Below are 21,763 nucleotides of genomic sequence, written 5' to 3'. Positions count from 1 at the left end.
GCAGTTAAAAAAAACAGTGGGCTTGTTCAGCTTATTCAAAGGTGATCAAGGTTCCTCCTTTGTGGGGGTGCTATACAGCTGCTTTTAAACTAATTGCAGTGTCAAAGTTTAAACTGACTAGGGCCTGGATTTAATCAAGTCATATTTGTATAATAAAAGCCAAAGTCCTTCAAAAAATTTAAGTGAACAATTAAGATTTCCCAACATTCACAGTTACACAAATGACAAAAGGACATGATGTACATATTCCAGATTTTATAATGTACACGACACATTCTTAGTCATCATTTGCTTCATTGTCCAATGTCATAACTAAGCCACAACAGACAATTAATCTTTTTTTAGTAGACTGGCCAAAAGGCCTATTTAAAGCATGGACATTAATGCTGTTCTGGGTGAAACTTGCCCTCAGCAGATTTGAGCAGTATACCACACACTATGGAATAATAAATTAAATGACAAGCGTTTAATTTGTTATTCATAAGGACTATTCAATTCTATTTTGTCTCTTTTACTCCTAAACTGATTTCACAGTCACTAGATTCACTTTATGCCATAAGCATGTCCATGAAGATGGTATACATTCTTCCTTTATAATTGTCATCATCACCATTATTATTTAGAAACAAATGTATAACAAGTTATTTATTATTGGATAAATTCATCTGAATTTGTTAATGTTATCATGAAGTAATCATGAATTAATAATGATAACTAACTCTCTCTCTCTCTCTCTCTCTCTCTCTCTTTCTCTGAGTGTGTGTGTGTGTGTGTGCGAGTGTGTTTCTGTGTTTGTGTGTGTGCGTGTTAACCATGACCCACGGTTGTACAATGCTGTACGGTTACTGTGCACATTGTACAAGCCCGCCCCCGAAGGAGGGTGGTGCCTGAGCAAACATTTTTGTCAGTGTTCATTTAACCAATCAAAACGACATTTCCTCACTAAAGTGACAACTGGCGGACAAAATCCTTATGGATACAGAGAGACCTGAGGAAAACTGTGGTGGAGTGGTCACCTAAAGACATCACACTTTGTAAGACGTACAGCAGTAAGGGGTATATGGTTGGACTTTATTCATTATGTAGCTATTGTTGAAGGTTTTCGCTTTTTCGATTTTCGGCAGAGCGCCTGAAATCTGATATAAAGTCGTTCTTATACTAACTTAATCGTCACTTGGATAGGGACAATGCACATCGGGCAGTTTTCCTACGTTACAACGGACAGATACTGATACAGCGATCAAGCCACAACTGACAAGACTTGAATCTGTAACCCGATTTACCAGAAATACAGCTAAGGTAGGTTACGGATGACCCATTGACACTCCGATGCCTTAGCAGCGCTTGGGTAAACTGGCATCGTATCCACTGGTTACGATATAATGACAGTGTTTTGGGGAGACACGGGAAGATTTTAGCGAATGCATTTCACTGTCTAAGATAGCTTTATTAAATGGAATAAACACCTTTTGGCAGTTTTCGTGGTAATTATATGTGTGCAATCTGTCTAGGTTTGCAGCTCGTGCAAAACCGGCCACTGGTTAACGCCCGCCTTTAATTCAGCGCTTGAACAAAAGTGTCTTAATTACTTTGGAGATGCAGACCTTTCTGAGAGGAAAAAGAGTGGGATTTTGGCTCAGCGAGAAGAAGATTAAGAAGTTGAATTTCCTGACGTTCGTGGAGATGTGCAGGTGCGTAAAGAAGTAGAGCTTTGAAGGGAAGATGTGTCGCTGTGCCACATACCAATAATGCCTGTCAAAATCTATCAAAGTGTCAATGAACCTGTTTAGACAATTGTTGACCCTCTGATATTTTAAAGTAGTCTACTTCCAAATACAGAGGCACCTGACCGATTCCCCGGGAGAAAACGGACCAAAACGTACAGAGAGCAGTGTAAACAGTGAATGGGAGGGGAGGAGGTTATGACTTATCAAGGGTGTCACGCTCATATGGTGTCATACCGCATCACGATTTTAGCACGAGCTTTCTCCAGCTTAATTATATGTCTGTTTATGGAACTTCATTACTGAAAATATGGTCATATTGATCTGAAGAGGAAATATGCAAGTAGTAATGGTGAGCAAGTAGAAGTGGACTGATGATGTGTTGATGAACAAGTGGAAAAAATTATTGCACTCACACCCTGCAAGGTCACAAATTGTTGACTACGCCAAACAAACGCATGTAGACTTAGTCAACATTTAAAAAGGTAAGACTTGTCATCCTTACGTATGACAAGAACTGTCATCTGAGCTGTAGCAATAGTTAAACTCCCTGCTGAAAACTGCGACTAGTGGTAGGCTTGAGTTGTGTTAGTGACATTACTGATTTGTGTTCACACTTACCAGTTTGAACTAGCTGGACAATCTCAAAGCCTTAGTTCATTCACCAACTTGACCATCTGGCTTAACCACCTGTAAATCCACACATACTCAGAAATTTAAGTTAAGATGGAGTATGATCCAGTGGGTGAAAATGAGCTGGTATAGGGCTTACTCTGCTGGTTTCATCTTCTTAATATCAGCATGTGTTTGGAGGGGAGGGGAGGAGTGGCTAAGCTTGTGACAAATTTGACATTTTAAGATGGAATTTTCAACATTGTAGAGGGCAAGATGATGGAAAGTGATCTTACCAGAGAAGAATTCCACACTGTGAGCATATGTAAACCCTTACTGTTAGTTTTGACACTTCTCTCACAACTCAAGTACTTCACCAATTCCACTTGTTTCACTCGAATGAGAATAGATTCCAAATGGATTAGTACAGTGAAGATGGCAGAAGGTTTGACAATGTCAGTACTTTTCCACACTTGATTTTCTTAAACAGTATCACCTGTTGGATATGCCTTTCTTTTTGTTCGAAGCACCTTGGTGAAACAGTCAACAGAATGGACATTACACTAAAAAAACCCCATTGTGGATCAAGATTTGGAAAAGATTGAACATCCCTATATTCACCAGTCAGAGGTAGAATGACGGCGCCACTGTACCATTTGAGGTTGTCGTTAAAACCCGAGCGATTTCAGTTTAGGCTCCAGTTTTGTTGCTTGATGAATATCTTGTTACAGCCATCATGATGATCCAAAAAGACTGTTGGAAGATGAGAGAGGAGAGATTAGCCTTAGCCCCCCCCCCCCCCCCCCCCCCCCCCCCGCCCCTTGTCTAGGACAGCCTTTAGAGCAAAAGTTTTTTTTTTCAACTCTGAATATGTTCTTATCTTTTGTTTGGTAGCTCAGTATCTTGGTATTCCCTCCCGAAAGATTCCCCTTTTGTGGTAGTATGTGTTGTCAAGACACAGTCTGTGCTGTGTTGAGAAGTACACTTAACAGCATGCTAACAGACAGATAGACCTTGTTTTGACTATTTCAGCGACAGTCTTGAGCAAAGTGCATAAAGTACCCGGGTGAATAGTACTATGAAGACAGCTCTTGCAATAGTGAGGTTTAAATGAGCATTTCCAGCATTTTTCTGTGAACATAAAGCTATTTAAGTTCGAAAACAGTACCGTTACTACCATTCCACTGTTTAGGACCTCACAGAATTTCCTTGAGACTGTATTATCTGTTTTATTATTCCGGAGAAGAGAAGAGCAGGTGTATATAATTTTTTTTTCAAATGTTTGTCATTACGAGTGCATGTTGGGTAAGTAGGGCATGAACATATGTTTATATAAATCCCACTGTGGCATGCACGTGAGTGTTTTGATTTAACAGTATAACTTTTTTTTTTCTTAATCTGCATTCCTCTGTTTAAATGCGTTTGCCAGCTGGTGCCACACATGGATAGAGGGAATTCCACTTTTATTGTTACCTTAAGTGTTTTCAAGGAATTATAATTAGCCAGTCACCTTTGGCTCTCCATTTTGGGATGATCTCATAAGGACCAGTGTCGCATGTAAACATACACAGAAAATGTCAGAATGTAAAGGGTCTAATGCCATTTAAGTTTCTGTCAAATTAAAGCGAATTGTTTTTTCCTCAACTTAGTGTCTTAAAATGTTCTCTAACTTGGCCACGCTTTATAGGATTCTCGGTGTTGCGTGGTACTGAAGTGTAAAACTTTGTGTGCATGTGTCCGTGCATGCATCTGTGTGTGCGGATGTATGTGCGAGAGAAAGAGAGAGAGAGAAAGGGAGAGAGGTGGTGACATGAGGGGGAATGTGGAGAATTCTCTGCTATTTAGCTTTCTCTTGTGTGAGACGGCCCTGGTCCCACAGCCAATGAGGCTCCTCAGTGACAAAGCCCTTTTTGAGTTGCCAAGTAACAGGATTTTTTTTTTTCCCCACAGTGCTTTGAGTTTGGCCATTCTCTCTAAAAAAGAGATCCTGTAGGTTTCTGATTAACAACAATACCAGCAACTTGGTATTCAGTTGCTTTAGTTTCTCTCTGTGATGTACACTACCTCATATCTCAGTAAAGAATGGCTCAGATATGGCGTGGTAGATTTCCCCAGTGCAGATGCGTACTGCGCCGACTTGCTGGTCTTTGAATAACTGTCCATTCTTTTTGTTTAGTGTGTCTTTTTTTAATCAATTTTTGCTTTATAGATTTTTTGTGAGTTAATTAAATGACACCCTTGAAGTGCAAAGTAAGAGCCAAAATGCTAGAGGATGAACCCCTTACTGCTAATGTGAATTAATTTGCCAAAATTGCTAATTTGCTGGTTAAGATCATATCATCTATGATTAGGAAAAAGTGCGTTCAATTACGATCTATTTAATGCTAGCAGTGTCCGAGAGCCTACTTTGGCATTCTGTGTTGTTTTTGTGTGTTCAGACTTGATTAACAATTAGAAACACTGAAAATTGTTCCCAGACTATGCATACTAAACTGTAATTCATCGATAAAATTGAAGCCCAAAGCAGATGGCTCATTTCATCCTGACATGATGAAGAATCTAATCCATTTTTTGAATTCAGTTTCCCGCGCTACATAGAGAAATCTCTAGATTATGTTCTGAATAATAATTTTGCATCTGTTTTCTCCACAGGAAAAGAGGAATCGAGGTGGTCCAGGTAAGGAAACTCTTTTATTCACTCATCAATGCTGTGTAATTCTGTGACTCAACATCTGTTTCATAGTCTTGTGCATTACTATCTGAACTCCCCTTCCTGTCTGAATCTAAAACTACACAGAAAACGTATGCTGGACAGTTCTACATTGTATTGAAGTGGTGCGTCAGATCGTATACCTCGGGTTTGTTTTTAGATGTGTGCATGTGCGTTAATGTAGAGCACATATGTAACAGGTTGGATTTCTCGTACAAAGCTCTGTAAGTTAAGTTTACAATAATAGGCCTATCTGTTATTAAGGTTTTAAAGCTCATTTTTATAATATAGCAGCTGAGAGAGAGAGAGAGTTCCCACCGTTTTTGGATTTGACAAACAACACACAGAATTTTGATTCTTTGAGGTTTCCTGTTTTGGCCACTCTCCTGATTTTATCAGTTCATATGCTTTTAATTATCTGTAAGACTTCCCCCTTACTCTGTTATAAATTTAATTAACAGTTAATTTATATCGACAGAGGACTATAGCTTGTCAGTGGCTTATTAGCTCAGTTCAACTGTCATAAACAAAATTTGAGATATGTTTGACCTTTTTAGCATGTTATTCTCATATTGGCTCAAAATAGGTTAACCTGTACATCCATAGTTCCAAGTAGGAACAACTAGAAACTTTGCAAATCAAACAAAATGGTTGGTCTTCCGTTTTTTAATTTACAAATTGAGACATTTACCTCAAGTGCATGTGCACTAGCTCTGGTCAAAATGAAATTAACAACAGATTCCACCAGCATTGCTAGGGTTCATTCTTAAACATGTTTGAACTGAAGAGCAGTGAAGAATGAGGAGGATATTATAAGTGTTCTTTGGTGGAAACAGACCAGGGAAAGCCCAAATGCCAGTAAAAATAGAATTTTCCATCTACCACATTCACTGCAGCGAGAGGACAAATACCTCAGGAATCCCATTATGAACTGGCTCTGGATCTGAAACTATTTCTTAAGTCTCTGAAAACCTTTGTGCCTTTTTTTCCACACCATTGTGTAAAATGGGAAAAGAGCCTATTGTCTATGACTTTGAATGTCTCAATTACATATGATCCGGAACAGGAATTTTAATCCCTGCATTCAAAACAAGCTAATTTAATGTCAGATGTGTCACCTGGTTTCATCACTACAATATGGTAAATTAGGTGGTTGTTATTATTGGATGGTTGCATTACTACTGTTTGTATTGCGGGGCGTGGTAGGGTACAGAGCACATACAGGAGCATAGCTTTATCCAGTCTGTCACCAGTATCCAGTAACTTTGTCACTTTCCCAAAGGCCCAGAAAGGTCTTCCTCTTCTCAGTTTCCTTAAGCATAGTGACCAAACTATTTAAGTTGAACAAAATCAAAGAGCTCTCTCTCAATGACGTGGGTTTTACACTACAAATGGACTTCTGCCTCACAGTCTGACGCACTGTGGACCATGTGCTGATGAACAGAATGTTCTAAAAGTTGAGGGGCACCCCCACTCTAGGTTGGACTCCATGAACCTGATGTGTTTTTTTCTAGGCCAGGTAAGATGTTGACGCAACCCTGATTTGTTGATGTGCTCTGAGCATAATATATCTTCAGTTGCTGTATGCTCCATCTACTCTATAGCTTCAGTGCTGAAAAATGACCAAAGTTTTAAAACATGGGGAAAACATATCTGGGATGTCTCTGTTTTAGACTAGTATACGATGTAGTATCGTAATTATACCGACAGATGAAAAAAATATTGAAAAATGAACGTATTTTCAACACCTGGAGAACTATGGTTTTCCCCTGCTCATCTCTCTTTGAACAACTCCTTTCCCCTTCCTTTTACCCCTCGGCACAGAGCGTCTCCAGAAAAACAGACTAGAGGGAGGCTGTTCACAGCCAGTCTTACTTGCTGATGTCCTTTGGGCTGGTCCGCCAGACAAGGGTTAAGACAAGTTGTTTTAAATGGATCCATTTTAAATGGATCATCTCAATTCCTAGTGGAATTTAGGTCAAGACCAGGTGTAATACTTGTCTGAGAAACAAGCCTCTAAGGCAATATAAGTTAATGATTAGACACCAGCCAGCCCTTGAGTCGCAAAAGCTTACAGTAAGAACGGTGTCATGACGTGTTAATTAGGCTTTTCATGTGCTCATAAAATTTGTCAATTTGAAATGACAGCTTAGCTGAAAACAGTACTTCAAGGCACCTGTTACTTCATGAAAAAAATGAAATTAAGAAAGATACATGGGTATAAAACTCTATCTTGTATAACATTTATTTTTTTCTTCTTACAAGCTATTAGGTTATAATTAATTAGTTGACATTTTGTTTATTTATATTTGTTTTAATGTTTTATATGCTGACAAACATTCTCTTAAAAGGTATTTAAAATTATTCATGTTGTGTTTTAAAATCCCAACTTATAGAAATACAACCTAGTTAGCCCTGATTAATGGGTTCCAGGTCTTTTAAGTTGCTTTGATATGTTTAGCTGAGATGTGAAAGAGTGAGAGGTGATTGAGTGTGATTCCTTTACTCATTACAAGAATAAATGTTTGTACTTTTCATGTGACACTCTATTTGTTAGAAGTTCTGCAGGCTTTTTGTCTGTTTGACAAGGACATGTCCTTGTTGAAGCTAGCTAATGTCAATGTTTACTGATTCATGTCTTGATGACTTGCTCACTCACACCCAATTTATATTCGTAGTTTCTATTGACACATTCCATAGAATAATGATCTATCTCCCTCAGAAGTGTAATTTCCTCATAGATTGTAAAGTGGCTCCAGTACACTTGAGGTACAAGAGGTAATATGTAAATACATAGTTAATAGGTGTGTCTGGTATAAAGTGAGACCACTCATGTAGCTGATTGTGCTGAAGGAAATACCATAGTTAAGCAAAATATATTTTGATGAGAACAGTGCCTACCGCTAAATATAGTGGTCCAATGAATATTTACAACTGTCATTTTTCATTTCTTGTTTTACCATTTGGAGTCAGAGAGTGACAGAGCGGTTTCTGGGAACAGTCCCAAAATCAGTCCTGGCTTTGTTTTCAGAGGTAGATGTGAAGGATCTAATGTGAAGGATCTGAAGGAGACCCTAGATAAATTTCACCCCATGCCTCTCCTCACTGTTAAAGACTCTAGAGAGAGCAAACAGATGTTTTTCTTCAGTGTGTTGTTTTTTCTCCCTGGGTGGATGTGAGGAATTGGAAATGATGAAAAGGAGACATTGATCTAGTCTCTCTGTTGGTTCATTATTGAACAGGAAACAGGAGTGAGAGAGAGAGAGAGACCGGGTCAAGGTGCTCAAAATTTCAATACAGCACTTGTGAAACAGCTCAACTGATAAGGGATTGGACTGAGCTAGAAAAACAGAGCACGGCCTTTTCTCCTCTCTCAGCACCATATGAGGCGCGTTGACAAACTTAGAGACAGAGGAAGGTGTGGAGAGCAAAGACAAAAATGGACTTTGCTCTGTTTTTTTGTGTCACACGACAGCAAACCTAGCATCACACAGTCGCAGGTCACTCCCAGACAGAAGGACGTTATAAATCTCTCGTAAATGATCAATAATTCCATCGATTGAGATAAGCCGCACCCTACGCCTTGGTGTGTCAGATCCTGCTTTCGAAGGGTAGGACAAATGTACTGTGTGCCACTGTTCAAACTGTTATCTTACCAACTGATGTCAAATGACTGCTCTAATCAATCATCTGACACTGAGGAAACAATCAGGCTGAAAAGTGTGTGTTGTGTGTGTGTACGAGTGGTTTGAAACACACCACTGAGAGTTAAAGAAAGGTAATCAGAGTGCTTTGTAAACACATAGTTGGTGGCAACCAAGTGACACAAAACCATTTTAGTCATTTGAAATATTGCAAGGCATAAGGGAAAAACTAAAATGTGTTTACAACTTTTTATAACATATTGCACCATATAGTCATGGCACAGTCCTCAGCAGGGAATGTTTCAAAGCATTTAAGAGGGTTTAAGAATACATGAAGTGGCAAGAAACAAAATGAAAATAAAGGAGTTACAAAGTTAAAAAAAAAAAGAAATAGAAATAGCACACACCACACTGTGTATTTAGAGAGCATTTTTGTATGCTTTTTGGTGAATATCCCAATGTTTTTATTCATGTGTTCACATTTCTGTCGCTTTTACCCCCTCTTCTTATTACTCCATTTCTTTCCTCCCGCCATCACTACATCCTTCCCACTGCCTTACTTCTGTGAACCAATCCTGCTGTGCTTCACCTTTATTACTGGGAGATAAGATAAACCTCCTGTGTGTTTCGCAGGTATTTCTGCCTTTCAGGGAAACCTAGAGACAAAAAACAAATCTTTATTAGGTCAGTGTGAATTCCCCCATCAGATGCAGTGACATAGCTACTCCATCCCTTCAGGGCACAGAACACAGCATAACTGCAACTAGTGCAACTATTATTATAAGATTTTTTTTTATTCTAATTTTTTGCAACTTCATAACACACAGAGAAGTAAGGATCCCTTCCTGCCCATAGTAAGGCGTTTTGATCAGATTTTGAACATTTGAACCTATTTAAAGAATGTTTATTTTCATTTTGTAGGCAAAGTGGATTTGTACAGTGTTTGCCTATAACATATAACTAAGTTGCTTAAGAAGACAAACAGATCACTGGTAATAGCTAACTGATTTCATTTTATGACCTGGGTTATTGTACAAGGAACAGGCAGAGGCAGACAACTTCTGCTGTGTTCTTCAATTAACCATTCTTGGAATACTCAGAATGCACATACTCAGTTCTCCAGAGGCATTTTCTTAGCAGTGTGAGTCACCAACCAATTGCTCAAACTGATACGTTATTATATATACATTATATGAGATAAGAAATTTATCAGACACATGGTCTTGTTTCTCAAGGGACTATGTTCAGGGACTGTGGAGGTCAAGCAAATTTTAATCAGTAGTTCGTTTCTGATTATTTTGGATTCAGCACAAGCCCATTCCAGATCCTTCCTGCTGGTTTGGTTTGTTTTTTGTTTTTTTTCTTTCAGGAGAATCTTGCTCAGCTAGTGGGAACAGGCACAAGTATGTCTTAATGCTGTCCAGGAAGCAGTGATTCTTTTGTTCTGCTGTCTCCTTAAAAATCTACAGCTGCTGCATATAAGCAAAGAACTGAAGAACACATCAGTCACTGAGCTAGACATGGCTTACAGAACTGTGTCGCGCCTTCCAAAGAAATGTTGCCACACAAAAGAAAAGGGACAGGGCAGTTGTCAGTGGTACCGTATAACACTTAGTGAAACTTAGTACGACCCATTTGCAAACTCAAAGGGGGGGGGGGGGGGGGGGGGGGGGGGGGGGGGGGGGTGGCTGTTTTTGTTGTTTCCTGATGAGTACTTTTACTTAGCCCCGAACACAGTTAGACCCACCTGAGAAAATGTATTTTCAACAGCTCAGAATTTGGATTTTCTCCAAATGCACATAGTGTCTCTTAGAAGAGGTAAATATATCTACAGCTTTGTTGTGACATCCTCAGTGGTTCCAAAGACTTGTCATGTAACGGCGAATCTCCGGCTGTAGCTCCTTCTTTTTCTTACAGCAGGAAAAAAAATAACCCCGGGATACTAATGAGTCATTCTTATGAACTGTTATGAGGTGCCCTGATCTATGTACGGTGGATGGAAGAATGTTTGTGTCATTTAAACAAACTGAGGTCATACCCTTTTTCCCCTAATGTCTGTTTTCGCAAATCGTCCGTGTCGCCATAAGAATATCCAGACATCCGCCCCCTTGAAAATATGAGCCTTTTAGTTACCAGGGCCCCACTGGAGAACCTACCTACCCCCCCCCCCCCCCCCCCCCAATACGGCAATCTAATGGCTTTACACGTCTTCCTTCCTATATTTGGTACCGCCTCAAAGAGAGCAACCTCTCCACCAACTCTGTAGCATATTACATAATAGTCCCCTGCTTAGTCTGCAAAGGCCAGGTCCATATGCTTCTGTCCTCTGCCAAGAACATTGGTGGTCCCATCCAAGAAAAACAGTGGCTTGAACCTCAGGGTCAAAATCCAGGGGAATAGAGTGCGCTGTTTGTACCCAGCACCCATCCCCTCTTTCGAAGATGATATAAAGCTTTTCATGTAACGCTGCTGCCATTTCAGCTTTCTCAAGTTTCTTTGTTATTAGCAGATGCCATACTTCTGGCATCTTCCCATAACAGAAGAATTCCCCTCTGCACTGAAATGGAGATTAGCTGACATGTGGTTGGTTTGAGAGAGTAGGATCAATAAAGCTGTTTTTACATGATGCTCAGGGGATCGTTGTTTTCCCGCATAAATTAATATCTTCTCCATCTTTCCATCTCGATATGAGCCAGTTACTGGTCCCCTTTCAGTATCAGCTTCTAAGAGTTTTAATCCTATTGTCTGTTAGTGCTTCTTGGGTTTGTTTGTTTTTGAGAACGGATTATTGTTAAATAACCCAAGGCAGGACACTGACTGTACTCTTCTCTTGGACTTCAGCTGGACCTCAGCCAGCCCTTGGAGGAGCAGGGTCCCCTAGACGTCATCATCCACAAGCTGACGGACCACATCCTGGAGGCTGACCAGAACAGCACAGAGGCCATGCTAATGGTACAGAGTGTTCAGGTGAGTCTAGTGTCTCCACCAGCTCTCTGCCATCTCTACCACTCTGGCATGGCTACGCACAAAATGTGTGCATCAACGTTATGTTGTGGTTATCCGCAAACCTGTTGCCATGGTAATATGAAATCTTCTCCATTCTAACTGTCTTATCCCCTGTGTCTGATTTGTTCCTTGTGTAATTTACTAAAGATGCTATTAAAGATACTACAAAATGCCTGTTAATTCCTCAGGGTTCAATCCTGACATGTTTGATAATATCGAGTGGTTTTAGTAATAGAATGAATATTTTTTTGCACCACTCTCTAGGACTACATTGATGCCCATCCAGAGACTGTGATACTGGATCCGTTGCCTGCCATTCGGACGCTGCTGGATCGTTGCAAGTCCTACCAGCTTATTCACAAACTTGAAGAGTGCATGCAAGGTTTGCACACATGGCTGCACAAAAAGACATACCCACAGAAAGAGAGGGGGAGGAAAGAGAGAGAGAGAGAGAGAGAGAGAGAGAGAGAATATAGACACAAGTAACAGAATGTAAATACTGCGTGTTTATCTAATTAAATGATGTGCTATTGCTATTTAGTTAATACATATTGGAAAACAGAGTAAGCATATATACCTGCACAGAAAATACACTCTACTTATTAACAGAGCTTAGTTTAGTTACCAGGAATTTTTGGAGACGCTCAAATTAAGGTGGATCTCTATCCTTCCCTCTTAGCACACACTTAAAGTATTCTGTAAGCTTATGTTGGTTGTGGTACCAAGAGGTCCTGGCTGTGGGAGATTTGGTTTTGGCATACAGCTTCCTAACCCTGCGGCCTTTGCAGGGCAGATCCACTGGGGTATAATGATGCGTAGTGAAGTCTTCCGCACTCTTTTGTTCCTCTGGGATGTCCAGTGCGATGGGGAGCTTTTTTCGCCTTTCCGCTGGGGAAGTGCTCGGCTTAGAGGGGAGCTTTACGTCCGAAAAACTGCCGACTCGCCCGTTCTTTGTCCCTCTTGCTCTCTGTATTCACTGATGACAGAGAGCAGAGCAGGCCAGCCTGTTAGACCCAGACACAGCCGGCCGTAGAGCCCAGGGGCTTACACCGCTGGTTCTGTAAGGTTAAGGTGGAGAGCTAACCATTGAGGACACATTAGACTGTTCTCCTTCAGTGTATGTTGCCACACAGATTTGCCAGTGCTCACCTGCTAAAATTCAAATGGTCATTGAAGCTGAAAAAGCTCATTTTTAGTGTGTGCTATATAATTTACACAAAAAACATATTATTAAAACAGGTGTATGTGCATATATGCATATACATTGTTTTTTAATAATGGTTCAGCAATTTATTTTCAATTCTTATTCAGATTAAGTCAGATTAAGAGGATAATCTCAGGATGCAATGGTCAAATTAGAGCTGATATTCAATAACTTGTGTACTTTATGTACATATTGAAGTTAGAAGTCCAAACATGGGGGAAAAAAACAACAGATACATATGATGATAAATCCGTTTGTTAATGACCTAATCACAATTTAGAGGAATAGATATATGTTGTTCAAAAATAATTTCCTACGGAGTTGCCACGGAGACGGCTCTGAGCCAAGGGGTAGCATGAGGTTTACAGTTGATGTTGGCAGCATGGTCTGCTCTAATAGAGGAGAGGAAAGCGGTCTGTTTGGAATACCAAGGGAGTGAGTATTTCTTGGGCCCTCTCTCCAGGCAACCACTTCCATGGCTGTTAGCCTATGCAATAACAGAGAAAGGCTTCCTGGGAAAAGGGACGATAACGGCGCTAATGTCCCTGCTCTATTTTTTAAGTTGCGTGTACAGTTTTAGGTGCCACTCCACTCAAACCAGATGTTTTTTAACTACACTTCTATCAGCCTTTCTGATCAGAGACAGATTTGGTTTTGCTGAGTGCTTTTTTCCCCCTGTGTCGTTGATCTTTGTCTTTTTAATCTCTCATATGATTGGATGGCTGTCTTCCAACGTGCTTTAATTTCTGTGTTTAAGGTTAAAAAAAAAGTTTAATCTTTCAAGGCAATATATTTTTAGTAGAAAGCCAAGTTTAGTCAAGTTGTTCTTTATCAACCTGAGATCTGAGGGACAGGATTTGTTTCCTCTCGGTCACGCGAGTGTGGGTAACAGTTTTGTTTGGTATGGATAAAGTCATCATAAACTTTGATTTGTAATTTAGCCTGGGCACAGAGAACTGTGAGGCTAAAGAGTTCAACCTGTACACTTCTACACTCATATATGAATGGCTTTGCTCTGATCAGTTCCCTACACCTCTGCCAACAACAACAGAGCTTGTTTAAAAATGTGTGCGTAGAAACTCATACCAGTGTGATTTAGCATCGTCAGGCCTCTTAAAATGATTGCCCTCTTTGTTTACCCTTTCATCCGTCCAATGATAAACACCACTGTGTGAGCAAAAATAACAAACAAAAAAACAACTCACCGTTTTTCTCAGAAGTCCATAAATAGGTTGACATTTTTAGCTGGAACATGAATATTACAGATTTCAGAACAGCTCAAATAAGAACAAAGAAAAAAAAAAATCTAGACACACATCTGTGCTTTACCGTTAAGGTTTCCATGGATCGTACCATAATATTGCTCCTGTTTTGAGACAAGCAATGGGTTCTGATGTTTGTCAGAGATATTAAGAGGCGGTAACAACTGCTGAGTAAGTGCTTGTTTCAAGACTACAGTAGAGTTCAATTTGGATGGGCTGTAAAAGGTAATGGCAGATTCAGACACATCCTGTTCAACATGTGCAGAAGATGTGCTATCAGCTTATCCTGTGTCTGGGGTTGGACCTGTACGTTTTGTGTGTTTCTTGATGTATTGTGAGATAGAGGGAGACAGAGTAAAGAGAGACATAGAAGGAACGAAAAAAGATTGGGAATTCCTCAGCTTGCTCTTAACTTTAACCTCACTCGTCTGCGGAGGCTCCGCTTCGTCTCCCTCCGGCTCTTAGGGTATTGTTGAAAGCTTAAGAGGGAGATAGATGGAGGTGGTGGGTGGAGAACATGAGCTCTGTGACGTCTCACTGCACCTCCTGAACTTTCTCAAACAAGATGAGTCACACTTACAGGAGAAAATGACATAGATATAGCACAGATCGCTGATGAAGAAAGAGAGAGGGAGAGAGAGAGCAAGAGGGAGGTGCACAGAAGCGGAAAATTAGGTGCTTGTTGGTTGACTAATTCTTAGTTCAATACTGATGCATACACAATCAATAAATTCTAGTCCGGCAGCCAAATCTGAGAGACCAGAGCACACAACAGCTGAAAGATATGCTTTCGGTTTAGTGTGACACGGTACATGTTCTTCCCTTCATCTCTGTCTCTCCCTCTCTCTGTTTTAATAGATGACAGGATCTGCTCTCCTCCGTTCTTGGTTCTCAGAAATGAGTGTGGGCCTGAGGTCCTCCCCCAGCTCCGTAAGCATGGCATCACCTTCCCTTTCAGTAAGTCATCTTCATTTCCATACGCAGCCACTGTCCTATGCTGCACTAACACTAGTACACTAACATTACTACACTACCACACCACACTGACACTAACACCAATACACTAAACACAGGGCCAAATAACAACATCTATCATTTAAATTGTGAACACGAAAGCAGTCCAAGGTAATGAAAAGGAAATTGTTGCGCATTACTTTTTGTGTCGGATAGAATATTTTAAGATTTCTGCCTTTCTCAAATATGAGCAACATAACATAGATCATTTCTAAATGTTCAGTGGACTTCACAAAATGTGCTTTGTAATATGAACATCCATGTGAATGAATTATTATTTGACTTATATACTACTAGCTTATTTATGGAAATAAGTAGTAGGTTGAGATACATGAATATCTGTATGTGTATCTGTATCTATACATCTTTATCTATATCTCTATCCACATCTATATCTGTGTTTATATCTATATCTACATCCATATCTGTACATATATCTATATAAATGTCCATACGCATAATCTAGATAGATAGATAGATAGATAGACAGGTACATAGATAGATGGATAGATAGATAGATAGATAGATAGATAGATAGATAGATAGATAGATAGATAGATAGATAGATAGATAGATATGCTGATTAATGGAATACGCTGTGTGTTCCTGGGAAGGACTAGATGAATTGTGTTTACACAGAACACAGATCTCAGAGATGGTTAAACAGGTTTTAGTTGTGTTATTCTTTTCTCTTCTTCCCACAGTTTGCAAAACACAAGTGGCACACGGCACCAACTCCCACGAGGTGAGATCCTGTCGATAAAGCACTGGAATCTTCCACAGCTGTCCAAACCCCTGCTGTCAATCATTACACACTTCTATACAATGCTGTGGCTCGCAACGCAGTCCTCCAGCACAGCCAGACAGTTCACATATTTCCTCTCATCCACAGCCTGATTTACATGGCTGTTGAATCTTCGTGGCTGTGTTTAGTGTAGACAGGTGTCCACTCCTTTCACATACTTCATGTGTATCTGCTCTGCTTCACTCTGTTCTGCTGTGTCTCATGGTGTGTGCAAACACACAGGTTCCCTTCTGTAATCTCAGGAATTTGGTTGTTCTGCCGCTGTCACAAGCCACTTCCGGTCCTTAATCTACTCTGTGAAAGATTTGTGAAGGTCACGGTCTCTGATGCTACAGTGTCGAGATGGCCAAACTGTGAATAATCAAGTCCAGTAAAACAAGCTCTTACATAATAGTATAACTTAACTTTTAGGTGTAACTTATGAACTGCCATAAATTTTCTTAGATGACTATTGTGCAGAGGGATTTTACACCAGCCATAAAGAGATGGCTGAATATGTGTGTGTGTGTGTGTGTGTGTGTGTGTCTGTGTTGACATGCGTAGCCATTCAGTGGTCTATGAGATGTGTTGTAACACATTCCTGTCATTGTTATCTGTAAGGTGTGGAGAGAGGTCTATCCTCTCTGTCACCACTACCAAAGGTCACCTTACTTCTTGGAGTTGTTTTGTTTGTTTGTTTGCTTTTTTTTTGTAGATGAGTAGTTTGGGCAAATTTTGCTCCGCTGAGCTCATCTTAAACCATAGTTCTAATCTTCCTGACTGCTTTTTAGTTTGTTACCTGAGAGAGCTTGGTGATTGGTTGGAATTATTGATTGATGGCTTTTTCACCTGTAGATGGCCATTGTCTTCAGCGAGGAGGACCTAAAGGACATCCGACCTCCGTGCGTGATCCAAAGTTTCATCAACCATAATGCCATGCTGTATAAAGTGTTTGTGGTAGGAGATTCTTACAGCATTGTGGAGCGGCCTTCCATTAGGAATTTTCCACCAGGACCCACCGGTGAGTCAACCTAGTCACTCTCATTCTCAGTCATGTTCCAGTTTGCTCCTCCAGGTGGCTGAGGTAGAGGTGTCTCTTCTGTATGCAGGTAACACTGTCTAGCCATGACAGTGCCACCTGCTGTCACTGACCCTTAGTGACCAGTTAATGCCCAGTTACTAATAATTAATGACTGCCCAAGGAAAACATATTTGTAAAAAATTTTAAAAAGGGGAATAACTCTATTGTATGAAATGTTAAAAAATATTTTAACTTGTTAAAAAGGAACTGAAAACTGCCAATGTTTGATAAAATACCACAAGAGTGAGCTAGCATTGACTAGATGCTAATTCTTCTGTACTAGTTCTTCTTAATAATGGACAACACAGTAAAATCAGTAAACATATCAGAATACAACTGGTATATTCATAGTAGCTGAAGTGTTGATCCCAGGGTGTCTACTGAAGGTGGTAGGTATATCAAGCATCTAATTATGGGAAATATGGACTATTACAGTCAAAATATGTGTCACAATTCTTTAGAATTTTTGTACCAAAGCAATTAGTGTGCTATGATTACTCTACAAGTATACAAAGCAACTTCAAGCCATTCTAAATAGCATTTCGCCCCTTAAGAAGATGGCACAAACATACATTAGGTGGTGATTTTAAAATGATTTTGAGTCTTTGTTGACTGGCTCCAGATTCTACAGTCTTCTGTGAACCTGCGCAACATGTCCTTATAAAGATATTTCATTCTGTGTTGTTTATGAACATCTTCAGTTTAATGACCAGATGGAATCAGAAGCCAAGCGAGATTGGCATTAAAAGGCTTTTCCTGTTGCCATTTTTATGCAGAGAGTCATTTACGATTGTAAACTCTTCATTCCTCTTCTTTTCTGTCCACATGCGTTAGTGTTAATGTTTAGATTCACATTCCTGCTTTCTTTTTGCAAGCACTGGTTTGTACGTCAGACCAGTGCTTGCAACATTCGTCCAACTCTTCTTTTTTGGAAAACAGACTAGTGAAACTGCTCCCCCTCCTGGCAATCCATACCCTAAACACCCCAGATCTTGAATAACATGAACAATGCACTGGCGTTTCAGCAAGGCAGGGAGAGTGGTGTGCATAGAGACAGACCGAATTGAAACATAAAGTGGAGGTTGAAACATTACCCTGTGTGCAACATAAGTACTCAATGCATTCATCCATTGAACTAAGCATTTTGTTCTAGAAGCATGGAAAAAAAACCTGTCTTTGTGAAATAGCGAGTATGTAGTTACATTAGCCCTTTTCTGAACCCACTCACTGGTGAAGTGTTTTCTTCTCTCTCAGACAGGAAAAGCATATCTTTTAACAGTCATCACGTCTCTAAGCCAGAGTCTTCTTCAGATCTGACCTCTGTAAGTTACTTATGCTTTCTGTTAAATACACTGCAACCATTGTTTAATGGGGATATAAATCAGCGGTCATGAATTAAATGCCCTTTGGAGCAATAAGATACATTTGAACATGGAAATAGCAATATATTCTTCTTAAAGGAATGATAAATGGTCCTTTGTAACCAGTCACAGTGGGGCTTCATCATATACTTTTTTATTATTGACATTTTTTTGACTTTCTTTTATCTAGAGGGAGAATGTGGAGGGGCAGTCCAGAAGGCCGAGTGATGATGTCATAAGGAAAATGTGCAGGTGTCTGCAGCAGGCCTTGGGCATGACTCTGTTTGGAATCGACGTCATCATCAACAACCAGACGGGACAACATGCCATCATCGACATCAACGCTTTCCCAGGTATGAGAGGAGCAAACGCCAAAAACCCCCCCACCCACCCAAACACACTGTAGCACATCATATGTTACGTTATGTAATTACACATCTTTGGTATGCGTTACTACAGCACTGTGGTTTTCATATATTACATATGTTACAATATAGTACATATATTACAAGTAAATTTCAATTCTTGCTGAAATAAAGATAGAGAAAATTAAATCAAAAGAATAATTTCTGAGCTATGTAATGATTTTGTATAGCTTCCTGTGATTTATCAAATTTACGCAATTAAAGTTTCCACTGTGTTTTGGTGTTGTCCAGAGGATGGAATAGCTCTGGTGTAGAAAAGAGAAAGCCAAGCTCCCCTCAGGTTCATTGAGTGCCCACTGTAATGGTCTGTTTTATTCTGTTCTGAGATTCATGCCAAGCCCCAGCCTGAACCTGGCGTCAGTGCAACCATACTTTTAGGCCTCTAGGTGTCAGTGTGTAGTCAGAGTTTTCTTTGTATGATGTAATGCTATTGGACGGCTTTCGGAATCAGGCAAGCTGGATTGCAGGACCACAAAGATCTTGTATCTTTGCTGTTGATTGAAATAAACTTATTATAAGAGATATAGCAATCAGTGTTTATTGTATTTAGAGATCTAGAATCCCTGTAATTTTACACTTGGATTCCATAAGTTGTTTCTCAGCGGTAGGACTTCATATTTCATGCATCCATGCAAGTTCTCTCATACAGTAAGATTGTATTGTTTAATTACTACTCTCTACTATCAATTTAGTGGTGTAGATCTATTTTTTGCTCCATACAGATGAAGCGAAAGGTTAGGTAAGGCTGCATGCTCTCTGCAGGGTGTTCTAGACCTAATGAAGCCAGCAGACCTCCCTCTTTTCCTCGTTGCTATGGTGATCGTATGTGTCCAATTGGGAGGGGCTGGATGTTGCTACCTTGAGGCTGATACGAGGAGAGGAGAGTTTCCCATGACAGCCCAGGTGTGAGGCATAGTGTTTGCACTCTCTCTGGCCTCCCTTGATTTTCCTTGACGTAATTCGTCACTCATATAACAAGGAGTCCTTGCAGACACACTTTCTCAGCCTCCTCAGACAGAATAACAGACATTCTCAAAACATAAAACAGTACATGGAACTGTCCTAAATGTTTATCTTCCTTTTTAGTGGATAATGATCCTTAACTTGCTTTAACTGTTGCCTAGGATACGAGGGCGTCCCAGAGTTCTTTGACAACTTGTTGAGTCACCTCACGAGCGTTCTGCAGAACCAGTCCTCTGCCGGAGGGTATCCGAGAGCCAACCGGATGGCACAGAGTGCTGCCGTGGCAACACCGGCGTGTAGCTTGCCCTGCAGCATTCTGGGAAATGAGGGGAGCAGCTGGTTAGGAGATGGCGAAGGAATTAAGAGGAGCAGCCATCAGGGACTAGGGTGCAACGGAGACATCTGCTCAAACTTTCAGCAGCACTGTAGGTCTACCATAGTGACAAAGGCCTCCTCACAGTGACCGCACACCCTCACTCAGGGAGACAGCCTGTAATACTCAGTGACATCATCCTAACCAACCAATCAACAGTCTTCTTCACCTGAAGAAGACAAGGGGATGGAGAATGGCAACTTTTAATTCTAGCTAGTAATGACCAAAGGTGTGTTTATTATTTCGTAAATTGTTTCCAGAACACTGATATTTTTTCAATATTGAAATGATCAAAAAGAAGGTTCTGCTTTGAAATATTGATATGATTTTATTTTTGTATATGTTGCACTGGACTTATGTTAAAGGAGAATCACATTTTTACTACAAGGATAACATCATAAGGGCACAATATGATTGGTAGGTCTAACAAAATGAGGGTCCTCCTTATGAAATCCACTGTTAGATAACAAAAAAAGTTACAGTGAGTGTCTGAGGTACAGAATCATACTTCTTTAGACACATTTGTATATATTGCAATGAAATAACTCACAATCATTGACAAAATTGAAATGTAGGGCATTTTTCATGAAATGTGAAATATAAAAGGTAAAAGGTAAACTATTATGGCATTAAAAGGTCCCCAGGTGTGAAAAGGACAACTCAGACACTGTTTGCAGATGTGCAGTGTTCATAGTTTCTTACTGAGTGCTTTAAAGAGACAAGAACCTTTTTTGGACAGAAGGCACCTCAGTCTCACAAAGCATTTCACATGTAACCATGACAACTGTGATGAATCGTCATGGTGACACTACCTTGCTTAAAACTTGAGTTTGTTTGTATGAGCGTTTGTATTATGTTCCAGAAAAGCAAAACGTACTTTAAACACACTTGTATATATGTGGAAAAGAGAGAGCTAAGCATTTATAACTTGTATGACTGTAAACTAACACAAAACATGGAAATATGGACTTAATACAAGAGAGTTTGGATATGCAAAAAAAAAACTGCTCATCTCTTCTGTCATTTCAGTTCACTGAACAAAGCATAAATAATTCCATTATAGTGTCCGTCATGATACTAAATGATGGTTCCATATGATGCCAGTGAAAAAAAAATAACATTAAAGAATGGCCAAGCTATATCAGGGGGAATACATAGCATAGCTAGTGCTCATGTTTGTGAGCAAACCTGCAGCTTATGTTGTTGAGTATAATCATTGTAGACTATGCCTGTGGTTTATGTTCATGAGTGTAAGAAGTCTATACTTTACCCACAGCTTGTGTTTATGATTGTCTATACATCTATACCACAGCTAAAGCTGATGTTTCTAAGTGTTAAAAGTTTAGACCACACCCACAGCACGTGTTTAGGATTGTAATCATTTTAGACCACACCTACAGCCTGAGTTTGGGTGTCTAATAAGTTTCAACTACACCTATAGCTTCTGTTTGTGAGTGTAGTAGGCTCTGACTAAAAGTCAAACTAGAGTTTGTGGTTGTGATGTGTTTCACACATACTGCAGTCCTCTGGTGTGTAACATTGTCAGAGCGTTTTTTCTTCACTATGGCTCTTTAGCTTTTGACAAACAGGACAAATCTTC

General features: G+C 39.9%; 1 protein-coding gene across 1 annotated transcript; it reads left to right on the top strand.

Moving 5' to 3' along the window:
• Nucleotides 1–1,596: 1,596 nt before the first annotated feature.
• On the top strand, nucleotides 1,597–20,361 carry itpk1a (inositol-tetrakisphosphate 1-kinase a). The gene is made up of 10 exons (XM_030772480.1): nucleotides 1,597–1,691; nucleotides 4,989–5,013; nucleotides 11,532–11,657; nucleotides 11,961–12,078; nucleotides 15,021–15,119; nucleotides 15,881–15,921; nucleotides 16,816–16,981; nucleotides 18,296–18,363; nucleotides 18,593–18,755; nucleotides 19,952–20,361. Exons 1-10 carry the CDS (start codon nucleotides 1,597–1,599, stop codon nucleotides 20,251–20,253), a joined length of 1,203 nt encoding a protein of 400 aa, XP_030628340.1. The 3' UTR covers nucleotides 20,254–20,361.
• The last annotated feature ends 1,402 nt before the right edge of the window (nucleotides 20,362–21,763 follow it).

This window comes from Chanos chanos, chromosome 4 (assembly GCF_902362185.1).
Source record: "Chanos chanos chromosome 4, fChaCha1.1, whole genome shotgun sequence".
Taxonomy (NCBI): Eukaryota; Metazoa; Chordata; class Actinopteri; order Gonorynchiformes; family Chanidae; genus Chanos; species Chanos chanos.
The sequence above is the reverse complement of the archived record's forward strand: the minus strand, read 5'-3'. Positions and strand labels throughout refer to the sequence as shown.

Bases quoted from the DNA above. Each gene is read 5' to 3' on its own strand.
- itpk1a (XM_030772480.1), top strand. From the start codon at position 1,597: ATGCAGACCTTTCTGAGAGGAAAAAGAGTGGGATTTTGGCTCAGCGAG. The intron at 1,692-4,988 runs GTGCGTAAAGAA...TTTTCTCCACAG, and splicing joins ACGTTCGTGGAGATGTGCAG to GAAAAGAGGAATCGAGGTGG. The intron at 18,756-19,951 runs GTATGAGAGGAG...ACTGTTGCCTAG, and splicing joins CGACATCAACGCTTTCCCAG to GATACGAGGGCGTCCCAGAG.